The sequence below is a fragment of the Pristiophorus japonicus genome, chromosome 4 (assembly GCF_044704955.1).
Source record: "Pristiophorus japonicus isolate sPriJap1 chromosome 4, sPriJap1.hap1, whole genome shotgun sequence".
Classification (NCBI taxonomy): domain Eukaryota; kingdom Metazoa; phylum Chordata; class Chondrichthyes; family Pristiophoridae; genus Pristiophorus; species Pristiophorus japonicus.
The window spans coordinates 174,486,169-174,498,694 of NC_091980.1; the positions used below are offsets into that span (position 1 = coordinate 174,486,169).

The 12,526-nt window shown below is 45.2% G+C and overlaps 1 protein-coding gene across 1 annotated transcript in view; it reads right to left on the bottom strand.

Annotated features, from left to right (window-relative positions):
- Positions 1 to 11,835, bottom strand: part of itpka (inositol-trisphosphate 3-kinase A) — a 69,387-nt gene extending 57,552 nt beyond the window's left edge. The window contains exon 1 of the mRNA XM_070877405.1: positions 11,257 to 11,835. Coding sequence (XP_070733506.1) covers positions 11,257 to 11,772 — 516 coding nt within the window. The 5' untranslated portion in view covers positions 11,773 to 11,835. The remainder of the gene's footprint in view (positions 1 to 11,256) is intronic.
- Between the last annotated feature and the right edge of the window lie 691 nt (positions 11,836 to 12,526).

Below are 12,526 nucleotides of genomic sequence, written 5' to 3' on the forward strand. Positions count from 1 at the left end.
AAGCCCCCTCAGAATCTTATACGTTTCAATAAGATCAGCTCTCAATTTTCTAATCTCCAATGAGTATCGGCCCAACCTGCTCAACCTTTCTTCATAAGACAAAAACTTGGTTGAAATTCACCCAAAGTCATTTCACAGAGGACCCTTGTGCCCAACAATAAGATAAGGCTTCCAGCCCATCAATCTGGACTGGATTTGTACCCATATTACAGCAATGAAAGGACAACAACCAAACCGTATCATGACACCCAGATGGTCCCGTAGTACTAGGCTTCTTGAATTACAGACGCTCACTCGAATCGGAACTGAATGTATCCCATTGGGTCGCCATCTTGATGGTTTATCTGCTTTGCTCACATTCGTGGCAATTTCACATTTCAAAGTGCTGGGATCGCACTGCCCCATTAGATAGTGCATAAATAATTCGCCTGGAGGCAGGTTCCCACGTTTGATCCCTGGCCCGTTCTGATCACTCCCAATAGGGTATGCAATGATTGGCTTCTGAGCTAGGAAGAGAGAACTTCACTGTCTAGGCTCACGCCTGGGTGAGATAGGAATATAGGAATAGGTGAAGGTCATTCAGCCCCTACAGCCTGTTCCGCCATTCAATGAGGTCATGACTGATCTGTATCTTAACTCCATCCACCCACCTCGGCTCCATATACGTTCATACCCTCGGTTAACAAAAATCTAGCGATCTCAGTTTAAATTAATTAATTGGGCCAGCATCTACTGCTTTTTGTGGGAGAGTTCCACACTTCTATCACTTTTTGCGTGAAAAAGTATTTCCTAACTTCTTTCCTGATGTCCTGGCTCTGATTTTAAAGTTATCCCCCCTTGTCCTAGACTCCCCCACCAGTGGAGAATGTTTCTCTCTCTTTATCCCATCAATTCCTTCCAAAATGCTAAAAACCTTAATCAAATCACCCATAACCTTCTATATTGCAGGGAATGCAAGCTGAGTTTATGTAATCTCTCCTTATAATCTAACCCTTGGAGCACTGGTAACATTCTGGTGAATCTGAGCTACACTCTTTCCAAGGCCACTATATCCTTTCTAAGGTGTAGTGCCCAGTACTGTATACAGTACTCCAGATGTAGTCTGACCAAGGCTTTGTATAGCTGCAGCAAAACATTTCGATTTCAGCCCTCGAGTTATAAAGGCTACCATTGCATTAGCCTTTTTGATTATTTTTTTACCTGACTACTATATTTTAATGATCTGTGTACATGGACCTCTAAATCTCTTTGGACCTCCACTGTTCTTAGCTTTTCACCATTTAAATAATATATCTTTTTTTGGTCCAAAGTGGATGACCTCACACTTACCTGTGTTGAAATTCATCTGCCGTTGTTCCACCCATTCACTTAATCTATTAATGTCTCTTTATAATTTTATGCTCCCATCAGCACTACTTACTATACCATCAATCATTGTGTTATTGGCACACTTGGATATATATCTCTCTATTATATTATCTAAATCATTAATATAGTGAATAGTTAAGGTCCCAGCACAGATCCTTGTGGGACACCATTAGTCACTTCCTTCCAATTCGAGGACATACCCATTATCCCTACTCTGTCTTCTACTGCCTAACCAATCTCCTAACTAGGTCAATAAGTTATCTTCAATTCCACGAGCTTTCATTTTAGCGACCAGCCCCTTATATGGAACCTTATCGAATGCCTTCTGGAAGTCCATATATAGACATCCATTCCTGTCGACTACTTTAGTTACTTCCTCGAAAAATTCTGGTTTGTTAGATAGCAGAAATGTGTCAGCGCCCATGGAACTATACTACAGGAGAAGGGGGCCAGACAATTGTGGAGTTAAAAAACCAACAGGTGCTACTAGGAGAATTTAGGAAGTGAAATTACTGGAATTCTTTGAGGATATAACGAGCATGGTGGATAGAGGTGTACCGATGGATGTGGTGTATTTAGATTTCCAAAAGGCATTCGATAAGGTGCCACACAAAAGGTTACTGCAGAAGATAAAGGTACGCGGAGTCAGAGGAAATGTATTAGCATGGATAGAGAATTGGCTGGCGAACAGAAAGCAGAGAGTCGGGATAAATGGGTCCTTTTCCGGTTGGAAATCAGTGGTTAGTGGTGTGCCACAGGGATCAGTGCTGGGACCACAACTGTTTACAATATACATAGATGACCTAGAGGAGGGGACAGAGTGTAGTGCAACAAAATTTGCAGATGACACTAAGATTAGTGGGAAAGCGGGTTGTGTAGAGGACTCAGAGAGGCTACAAGGAGATTTGGATAGGTTAAGCGAATGGGCTAAGGTTTGGCAGATGGAATACAATGTCGGAAAGTGTGAGGTCATCCACCTTGGGAAAAAAAAAACCGTAAAAGGGAATATTATTTGAATGGGGAGAAATTACAACATGCTGTGGTGCAGAGGGACCTGGGGATCCTTGTGCATGAATCCCAAAAGATTAGTTTGCAGGTGCAGCAGGTAATCAGGAAGGCAAATGGAATGTTGGCCTTCATTGCGAAAGGGATGGAGTACAAAAGCAGGGAGGTGTTGCTGCAACTGTATAGGGTATTGGTAAGGCCGCACCTGGAGTACTGCGTGCAGTTTTGGTCACCTTACTTAAGGAAGGATATACTAGCTTTGGAAGGGGTACAGAGACGATTCACTAGGCTGATTCCAGAAATGAGGGGGTTAACTTATGATGATAGATTGAGTAGACTGGGTCTTTACTCGTTGGAGTTCAGAAGGATGAGGGGTGATCTTCTCGAAACATTTAAAATCATGAAAGGGATAGACAAGATAGAGGCAGAGAGGTTGTTTCCACTGGTCGGGGAGACTAGAACTAGGGGGCACAGCCTCAAAATACGGAGGAGCCAATTTATAACCGAGTTGAGAAAGAATTTCTTCTCCCAGAGGGTTGTGAATCTGTGGAATTCTCTGCCCAAGGAAGCAGTTGAGGCTGACTCATTGAATGTTTTCAAGTCAAAGATAGATAGATTTTTAAGCAATAAGGGAATTAAGGGTTACGGGGAGAGGGCGGGTAAATGGAGCTGAATCCACGACCAGATCAGCCATGATCTTATTGAATGGCGGAGCAGGCTCGAGGGGCTAGATGGCCTACTCCTGTTCCTAATTCTTATGTTCTTATGTTCTTATGAAAGACAAGCAAGTGTCTGCGAAACTCTGAACTACTGATTTGAAGGGCGGCTAAGTGTGGGACAAGCCACATTTTATGCAAGCACCTGGTTAGTTCACTCATGAAGAATATGTTTCTAGGAGTGGTAATCAACAAATACCATCTGTAAGCAGTGGCTGACATTTCAAGGTGTGTCACACGGTAAACAGACAGCACTCGCCAAGTCAGAGTGAAAGAAATGTTACTCATCGTTCTTAAATTGGCATAAAAATCCCAGGGTTGGCAGGGAGGAGGCTTCCTCCCGCAGATACCAGAGTTTATATCTGGCAAACAGAAATAACTAGACATTGCCAACTTAGTGCCCAAATGGGAGAGGGAAGGTGAGGATTCTGTATAAGAAATGGTGGCCACTATTTAGATAGCTAAGGACTGCCTTGGAACGTCGATAGTCTTGAAATGAGGTGAAGCAAATTCAGCTAAATTTCTGGTAGTTGTTAGGTTTGTATATCATGGGAACAGCCTGGGACAGTGTAAGGGCCAGGGTAAGAGTTAGTGCTCTCTCCTAGTGAGTGTGGGGACACTCTGGGGTAGTGAGAGAGGCAGCGTTCTCTCCTAGAGAGAGCGAGGCCACAGGAGCAGCCTGGGGCAGTTTAAACTAATCCCCCAAACGGTGATAGGTAACAACACAGAAACACACGGCAAGCGAATCACCTTTTTTTACTTCGAGCTATCTTGCAACATTTAAAACAATTCCAAAGGAAGATTTAGCCTTGAAGCGCTTAGCACCAGCTGTGGAATGATGATCTGTGGCTGGTGAGCAATGCTGTTTAATTAGCATTATTTGCCCTTGGGTGTGATGATTATGATGCCAGCGTTAACTGTTGGGAACTAAGGTAGACACTCTGATACAGGATACTGAGCCTTTTAGAGCAAGCGCAAAGGTAAATGTTTAATCTAGGTGTTCCGTTTACCTTTCTAGGCACTGCAGAGGAGAGTCCACTGTCACTAGAAACTAATAATAGTCTTAATTGTTAGCTGTGTTGACATTTTCACTGTCGAGGCTACTGTGGTGGAAATCCTGGCTTGGTATAAAGTTGAGGGGGAGTAAGATTCAACAAGGCTTTGGGGGAGGTTGTTTCTCGAATGAAACAGAACCAGACAGAATAGAAAGAAAGACCTTGCATTTATATAGCGCCTTTCACTACCTCAGGACATCCCCATCACCTACGTTAATGCCGCTATATAAATGCAAGTTGTTGCCCAAACCAGGCTCCTCGATGTACCTCGCCTTCAGAAGGAGATTCCCCCACATATGTAATAGTCCAGAGACTCCAGACTGAGTCTCCACAAGGGCAGTCGGCAGTAAAGTCTACAGGAACTCTCTGGACAGATTTGAGTCCGCCACTGTGAAACCTGAGCTCGGCACAGTATACAGCAGGGAAAACTCTTTCAGATACTGAGACACTCCTGGGAATTCCCCCTTCCTAATATCTGACAGACACAGTCAGCTTGCGTCTTCACACATTCAGAGGCTGAACTCCAAGTCATAGTCGACGTATTTACTGAGGTGTACGAAAGTATGGGCCTTACACTAAACGTCCACAAGACAAAGGTCCTCCATCAGCCTCGCTGCACAGCACTGCCCCCCCCCCACCCCAGGTCATCAAGGTCCACGGCACGGCCATGGACAACGTGGACCATACCTCGGGAGCCTCTTATCAACAAGGGCAGACATTGATGATGAGATTCAGCACTGCCTCCAGTGTGCTAGTCCAGCCTTTGGCTGCCTGAGGAAAAGAGTGTTTGAAGATCAGGCCCTCAAATCTGCCACCAAGCTCATAGTCTACAGGGCTGAAGTGATACCTGCCCTCTTGAATGGCTCAGAGACGTGGACCATGTACAGTAGACACCTCAAATCACTGGAGAAATACCACCAACGATTCTCTGCAAGATCCTGCAAATCCCCTGGGAGGACAGATGCACCAACGTTAGCGTCCTCGATCAGGCTAACATCCCCAGTGTTGAAGCACTGACCAGCTCCTCTGGGCAGGCCACATTGTTCGCATGCCTGACACAAGACTCCCAAAGCAAGCGCTCTACTCGGAACTCCTTCACGGCGAACGAGCCCAAGGTGGGCAGAGGAAATGTTTCAAGGACACCCTCAAAGCCTCCTTGATAAAATGCAACATCCCCACCGAAATCTGGGAGTCCCTGACCAAAGACCGCCCAAGTGGAGGAAATGCAGCTGGGAGGGCGCTGAGCGCCTTGAGTCTCATCGCCGAGAGCATGCAGAAAACAAGCGCAGGCAGTGGAAGGAGCTTGCGGCAAACCAGACTCCCCACCCACCCTTTCCTTCAATGACTGTCTGTCCCACCTGTGACAGAGACTGTGGTTCTCACATTAGACTGTTCAGTCACCTGAGAACTCACTTTTAGAGTGGAAGCAAGTCTTCCTCGATTCCGAGGGACTGTCTATGATGATGGCTTCCCACAGATAAACCAGTACAGTATTCTCTTTATATAAGAACATAAGAAATAGGAACAGGAGTAGGCTATACGGCCCCTCGAGCCTGCTCAGCCATTCAATACGATCATGGCTGATCTGATCATGGACTCAGGTCCACTTCCCCGCCCATTCCCCATAACCCCTTATCGTTTAAGAAACTATCTATTTCTGTCTTAAATTTATTCAATGTCCCAGCTTTCACAGCTCTCTGGGGCAGCAAATTCCACAGATTTACAATCCTCAGAGAAGAAATTTCTCCTCATCTCTGTTTTAAATGGGCAGCCCCGTATTCTAAGATCATGCCCTCTAGTTCTAGTCTCTCCCATCAGTTTACCCGGAGAGTGGTTGGAATGTGGAACTCAGTACCACAGGGAGTGGTTGAGGCGACTAGCACAGATGCCTTTAAGGGGAAGCTAGATAAGTGCATAAGGGAGAAAAGAATAGAAGGATATGCTGATACTGTGAGATGAAGTCGAGTGGGATGAGGCTCATACCGGCATAAACCAGTTGGATCGATATAGAAAACGACTTTATTTGCATACAAGAAAGGAAATAACCTATCAAAAGATGCAGGAAAATCCCGAAATCAAGTCACGGTGGAGATCCTCTGGTATCCCCAAGTGGATTCCTGGGTTTGAGGACACCGGATTTAAAGCCTACTCTGTACAGTAATTTAAGGGTAACCTGGAGTTATATGGACCACAAAGCCACAGCCTATTCTGAAATAAAGAAAACTTTTATAGCACCTTTCCCGACCTCGGAACGTCCCAAAGTGTTTTACAGCCAATGAAGTACTTTTGAAGTGTAGTCACTTTTGTAGTGTAGGACACACGGCAGCAAATTTGCACAGCAAGATCCCACAAACAGCTGTGTTAAATGCCCAGATTATCTGATTTGTAGAGATGTTGCTTGAGGGCTAAATATTGTCCAGGACACCGGGGAGAACTTACCTATTCTTCTTCGAAATAACAGCATCGGTTCTTTTATGTCCACATGAGATAGCAGACGGGGCCTCAGTTTAACGTCGCATCCAAAAGGCGGCACCTCCAACAGTGAGATACTCCCTCAGTGCTGCACAGGAGTGTCAGACTGGATTATGTGCTCAAGTCTCTGTTACAACAATGACTACACTTCAGTCGTACTTAATTGGCTGTAAGGCACTTTAGGATGTCCTGAGGTTGTGAAAGGCCCGATAGAAATTCAATTCTTTCTTCCTATAATGCAACTTTTTTCATTAAAAATTATGTTTACATGAATGCAAGTGGCCAAGTACCCTTCTATCCAAAGTTTGAGGATGGCAACGACTTTGAAAACGGATCTACACCATGTGGGATGAGTCACATACGATGTGACTGTTTGAATGCACTTGAGGCAAAGTCAACAGCAAATACAGATTCTTAAGAAATAGGCTAACAGTGAATTATATTTTTCTAAGGATATTATATCAGGCCAAAGGACTTTTGAAAATACCTTTTCTTTTAATCTGCAAATGTATCATTGCATCCTAAAGAACGCATGAAATGTACAGGAGGGTTTATTTTGCTGGAAGTATATTCAAATATTAAAAAGTCAAAAAATAACAACACTAATTTGACCAGATTGCAATGAAGAAATTGCTACCGGGATCAGAAATGATAACCTGCTTCACCAATGCTTTCTTAAGCACTTCAATTCTTTCTTCATCCAAAACTCTGCTGTCCCATGTCTTAACTCACACCAAGTCCCGTTCACCCATCACCCCTGTGCTCACTGACCCATTGGCTCCCAGTCTGGCAATGGCGTGATTTCAAAGTTATCATTCTTGTTTTCAAATCCCTCCATGGCCTCCTTGTCTCTGTAAGCCTTCACCAGCCCTACAACCCTCTCTGCGCTCCTCCAATTCTGGCCTCTTACAGATCCCTGATTCCCTTCACGTCACCATTGGTGGGTGTGCCTTCATCTGCCTAGACCTTAAGCTTTGGAATTCCATCCCTGAACCTCTCCCCTTCGTTCCTTCTCCTTCTTTAAGACGCTCCTTAAAACCTATCTCTTTGATCAAGCTTTTGGTCACCTGTCCAAATACTCCTGCTGAGTATTTCCAGCATTTTCTGCTAATAGCTTATGTGGCCCTGTGTCAAATTGTGTCTGGTGAAGCACCTTGGGACGTTTTACTACGTTAAAGACGCTATATAAATACAAGTTGTATTGTTGTTAAGTTGTTCAATGCTTTATTAAGTGCAAAGCTTTATTAAGTACTTCAAAGCTTACTTAAGTATTTCAATGCTTTCTGAAGTACTTCAAAGCTTACTTAAGCATGTCAATGCTTTCCTAAGGAGAAACGTAAGAATGGCCACCTGGGTACTCAGCAAGTCGCTACCTTGAGCAAGGCAGGATGTTCTCTGCTGGCGTTCAACCATTGCTGGTGACAACTGTTACATCAGCACGATTTGGGGACATTTATATTGGTTGGCTATGTGAAAAAAAGTTAAAGATGAATTGTGGCTGACTCATTCTTATTATTAACAAATAAACTTTCCTACAAACTGTTAGTTTCAATCAGTGATCAAAAATAAAGGACTCTCCCCCCCACTTATCGCCAAAAGAGAAACTAACAGCGTCCAGGTGAGGGAAGAGCAGAGTCTGCTGTGATGCCCAACATGGTAGAATAACCAGGTGCCGCTCACTGACTAAGGTTTGGAAAAGACGCATAGCCACTTGGACAAGCTAGCGAAGGGTTGCTTGCCGCCTGTGGAGCTGCACTGCAGCATCATTCACTGCCTTTAGCAAGGAAAGGGAAGAAAATAAAATAGGGAGATGCCAGCTTACTGTGTCTCATTTTGAAGTATAAACCTTCATTATATGTACTTGTGTTTCTGTGTTTGTGTGTGTCTGCATGTGTGTGCCTGTGTTTGTGTGTCTGTGTTTGTGTGACTGTGTTTGTGTGTGTCTGTATTTGTGTGTGTCTGTGTTTAGAAACATAGAAACTTAGAAAATAGGAGCAGTAGTAGGCCATTCGACCCTTCGAGTCTGCACCGCCATTCAATATGATCATGGCTGATCCTCTATCTCAACATCATATTCACGCTTTTTTTCCATACCCCTTGATGCCTTTTGCGTCTAGAAATCTATCCATCTCCCTCTTAAATATATTCAGTGACTTGGCCTCCACCGCCTTCTGTGTTTGTGTGTGTCTGCATGTGTATTTGTTTATTTGAGTGTGTGTGTGTCTGTTTGTGCGTGCTTTTTTGTGTCTGTGTATGTGTGTGTCTGTGTAAGTTTGTGTGTGTGTGTTTGTGTATGTCAATGTCTGTTTGCACGTTTGTTTGTCAGTGTGTCTGTATGTGTGTGTCTCTTTGTGTGCCAGTATGTGTTTGTGTTAGTGTCTGTGTGTTTGTTTGTTGTGTCTGTACACGTGTCCTCTGTGTGTGTGCTGTGTGTTTGTATGTGTGTGTTTGTGTGTTAGTGTCTGTGTGTCAGTGTTTGTGTGTGTTGTGTGTCAGTGTGTGTGTTTGTGTGTCAGTGCCTGTGTGGGTTTGTGTTAGTGTCTGTGTCTTCAGTGTGTGCTCTGTGTGTGTGTGTGTGTGTGTGTGTGTGTCAGTGCCTGCGTGTGTCAGTATGTGTGTGTGTGCCTGTCTGTCTGTCTGTGTTGTGCGTTGATGTCTGTATGTGCATGTGTGTCAGTGTGTGTGTGTGTGTGTCAGTGTGAGCATCCCTGAGTATAACTGCTCAACCATTGGTGGCCGTGCCTGCCTGGGACCAAACCTCTGGAACTCCCTGTCTAAACCTCTCCACCTCTTTCCTCCCTTTAAGACACCCTTAAAACCTACCTCTTTGTCCAAGCTTTTGATCATCTGTCATAATTTCTTCTTATGTGGCACGGTGTCAAATTTATTGTTTTGTCTTAGAACACTCCTGTGAAGCACCTTGGGACATTTTACTACATTAAAGGTGCTATATAAATACATGTTGTTATGTGTCAATGTGTGTGTGTGTGTGTGTGTGTGAGTGGTGTGTATGTGTGTGGTGTGTGTGTGCGCAAGTGGTGTGTGCGAGTGTGTCAGTATCTGTGTGTTGTGTGTGTGTGTCAGTATCTGTGTGTTGTATGTGTGTCAGTGCCTGTGGTTTGTGTGTGTGTGTGTCAGTGTGTGTGTGTATCAGTGTGTGTGTGTCAGTGTGTGTGTGTGTCAGTATGTGTGTGTGTGTGTGTCAGTATGAGTGTGTGTCAGTGTGTGTGTCAGTGTCTGTGTGCGTGTGTGTCAGTATGTGTGTGTGTCAGTGCCTGTGTTTTGTGTGTGTCAGTGGTGTGTGTGTGTGTCAGTGACTATGTTTTGTGTATGTGTCAGTGGTGTGTGTGTGTCAGTATGCGTGTATGTCAGTGTGTATGTGTGTGTCAGTGTGTGTGTGTGTGTCAGTATGTGTGTGTGTCAGTGTCTGTGTGTGTGTGTCAGTGTGTCAGTGCCTGTGTTTTGTGTGTATGTCAGTGGTGTGTGTGTGTCAGTGCCTGTGTTTTGTGTGTGTCAGTGGTGTGTGTGTGTCAGTGTCTGTGTTTTGTGTGTGTCAGTGGTGTGTGTGTGTGTCAGTATATGTGTGTGTGTGTCAGTGCCTGTGTTTTGTGTGTGTCAGTGTATGTGTGTGTGTATGTCAGTGTGTGTGTCAGTGGGTGTGTGTGTGTGTGGGTGTCAGTGGGTGTGTGTGTGTGTGTGTGTGGTGGTTGTTCTGCCTGCAGTAAACAAAACAGACCAGATCTGCCTGTAAACCACGTAACAACAGTTACTCACTCACACCTACTCCTCCCACTTTGCGAACAATTTTCGTTCATTTATTTCACATTGCACCTAACCAGGCAAAAGTGCTTCTCACAGCATTTGTGTGGATAATAAACACAAATTCACAGTTTGCTGTTCTGTTAAAAAAACAAAAACAGAAATGTCTGGAAATACTCAGCAGGTCAGACAGCGTCTGTGGAGAAACATGAGTCAGTCACACTTTGAGTTCTTAAGACCTGAAACATGGATAGGTCACAGAGGCTGCCTGAGCTGCTGAGTATTTGAAGATGTTTGTCCTCAGTTTTGCAGTATAGATTCATACAGCACAGGAGGAGCCCATTCCACCCATCACGCCTGTTCTGGCTCTTCCAATTAGCCCCACTCCCCCCTCGCTCTTTCTCCATATCCCTGCACATTTTTCATTTTCAAGTATTTCTCCAATTCCCTTTTGAAAGTTACTATTGAATCTACTTCCACCACCCTTTCAGGCAGTGTATTCCGGATCATAACTCGCTGCATAAAATATAAGTTCTCCTTATCTCCCCTCTTCTGCCAATTAATGTAAATTGAAGTCTAGTTATCATTCCTTCCGCTGGTGGAAATAATGTCACCCTATGTACTCTATCAAAACCCATCATCATTGTGAACACCTCCATGAAATCTCCCCACCAGGGGAGTGGAGGTAATTGGATTGTTCTTTCCTCTATGGAGAACTACCCAGCTTCTCCACATAACTGAAGTCCCTCATCCCTTGTATCATTCTGGTGAACCTCCTCTGCAGCCTCTCCAAAGCCTTGCTTGACTTTTTGGGGTCCTGCTGGGGGCGTCTTGCCATTCTCCCTGCGGCAGAGGTGGAAGTTTGATGCACTTGTACTCACCAGATTGAGGTCCTCTTGCTGCACATCGCCGTGGCCTTTGATGTGGTTGTCACTGTCGGCGAGGAGGTCATCCTCAGACTCTTCGAAGAGCGAGGAGCCGGTGGACGAGAGAGACGAGTTGGAGAGCTTGCGGCACACTTTGATGTTGGAGTTCGGGTCCAGGTCCATCTCCAGCTCCAGGCTGTCCTGGGTTGTCCCTTCGTCCGAGGTGATGGTGAGCTGGGGGACATTGGGGAGCAGGTGGAGCCGGGGCTCCAAGTCAACGTGCTCCGGCTCTCCGCGGGACGGTCGAAGTCTGCAGACGGAGTTTTCACCCTGCTCGCTTGCGGGACTGGCGGAAGTCTGAGCGGCGGAGCTCAGCTCCAGCATGCTGAACCTGCCTTGCGGCGCACCGTGAGGGCTGCAGTTCCTCTTCGCCCTGGAGGACTCGGTGATGGTGTAGGACTTTCGGTGGAGCATCGCACGATGCTTCTCATGGGTGACCTGCGAGGTTATAAGACCCAGGCAACTCTGCATGGAGATCCTGCTGTGTGAGCCACTTTGAATCGGTCTCTCCCTCGATCTCCGCCCAGCGCTGCAACTGCTGTCACATGCGGAAGTTGGCTGTCAGCAAACAGCTCGCAACTCGCACTGAGACGGGGCAGCCACCCAGCTGACTCAGTCGCTCACAGCTCTTGCCCGTCCCAACCAAAAGCAAACGTCAGCTTCATCACCGGCTGGGAAATAAGGCGTTTGGAATCCTCATTCTGCGTATTACCCTTTAAAAAATGTATATATCTGACAATTATTTAAAGATCCATTTAGTGTAATGTTTACTTATTTCTATGTATTCAGACCAAAAGAAGTTCACTAAGTTAAATTGTTTATTGCAGGTTTAAAAAAATCATTCTGGAGGATGACATTATTAAGACCAGCATTTATTGCCCATCCCTTGTTGCCCTTGAGAAGGTGGTGGTGAGCCTCCGCCTTGAACCGCTGCAGTCCGTGTGGTGAAGGTTCTCCCACAGTGCTGTTAGGTAGCGAAATTCAGGATTTTGACCCAGCGACAATGAGGCAACAATATATGTCGAAGTCAGGGTATTGTGTGATTTGGAGAGCAAAATTGGAGGTGATAGTGTGTCCATGTGCCTGATGCCCTTGTACTTCTAGGTAGTGGAGTTGTAGATTTGGGAATTAAATCCAGTATAAATGTCCTCCCCCACCACAAACACACACAATGCAATTCCAATATCAAAATATCAACCCCAAGATTCGCTCATAAAGACTGGCA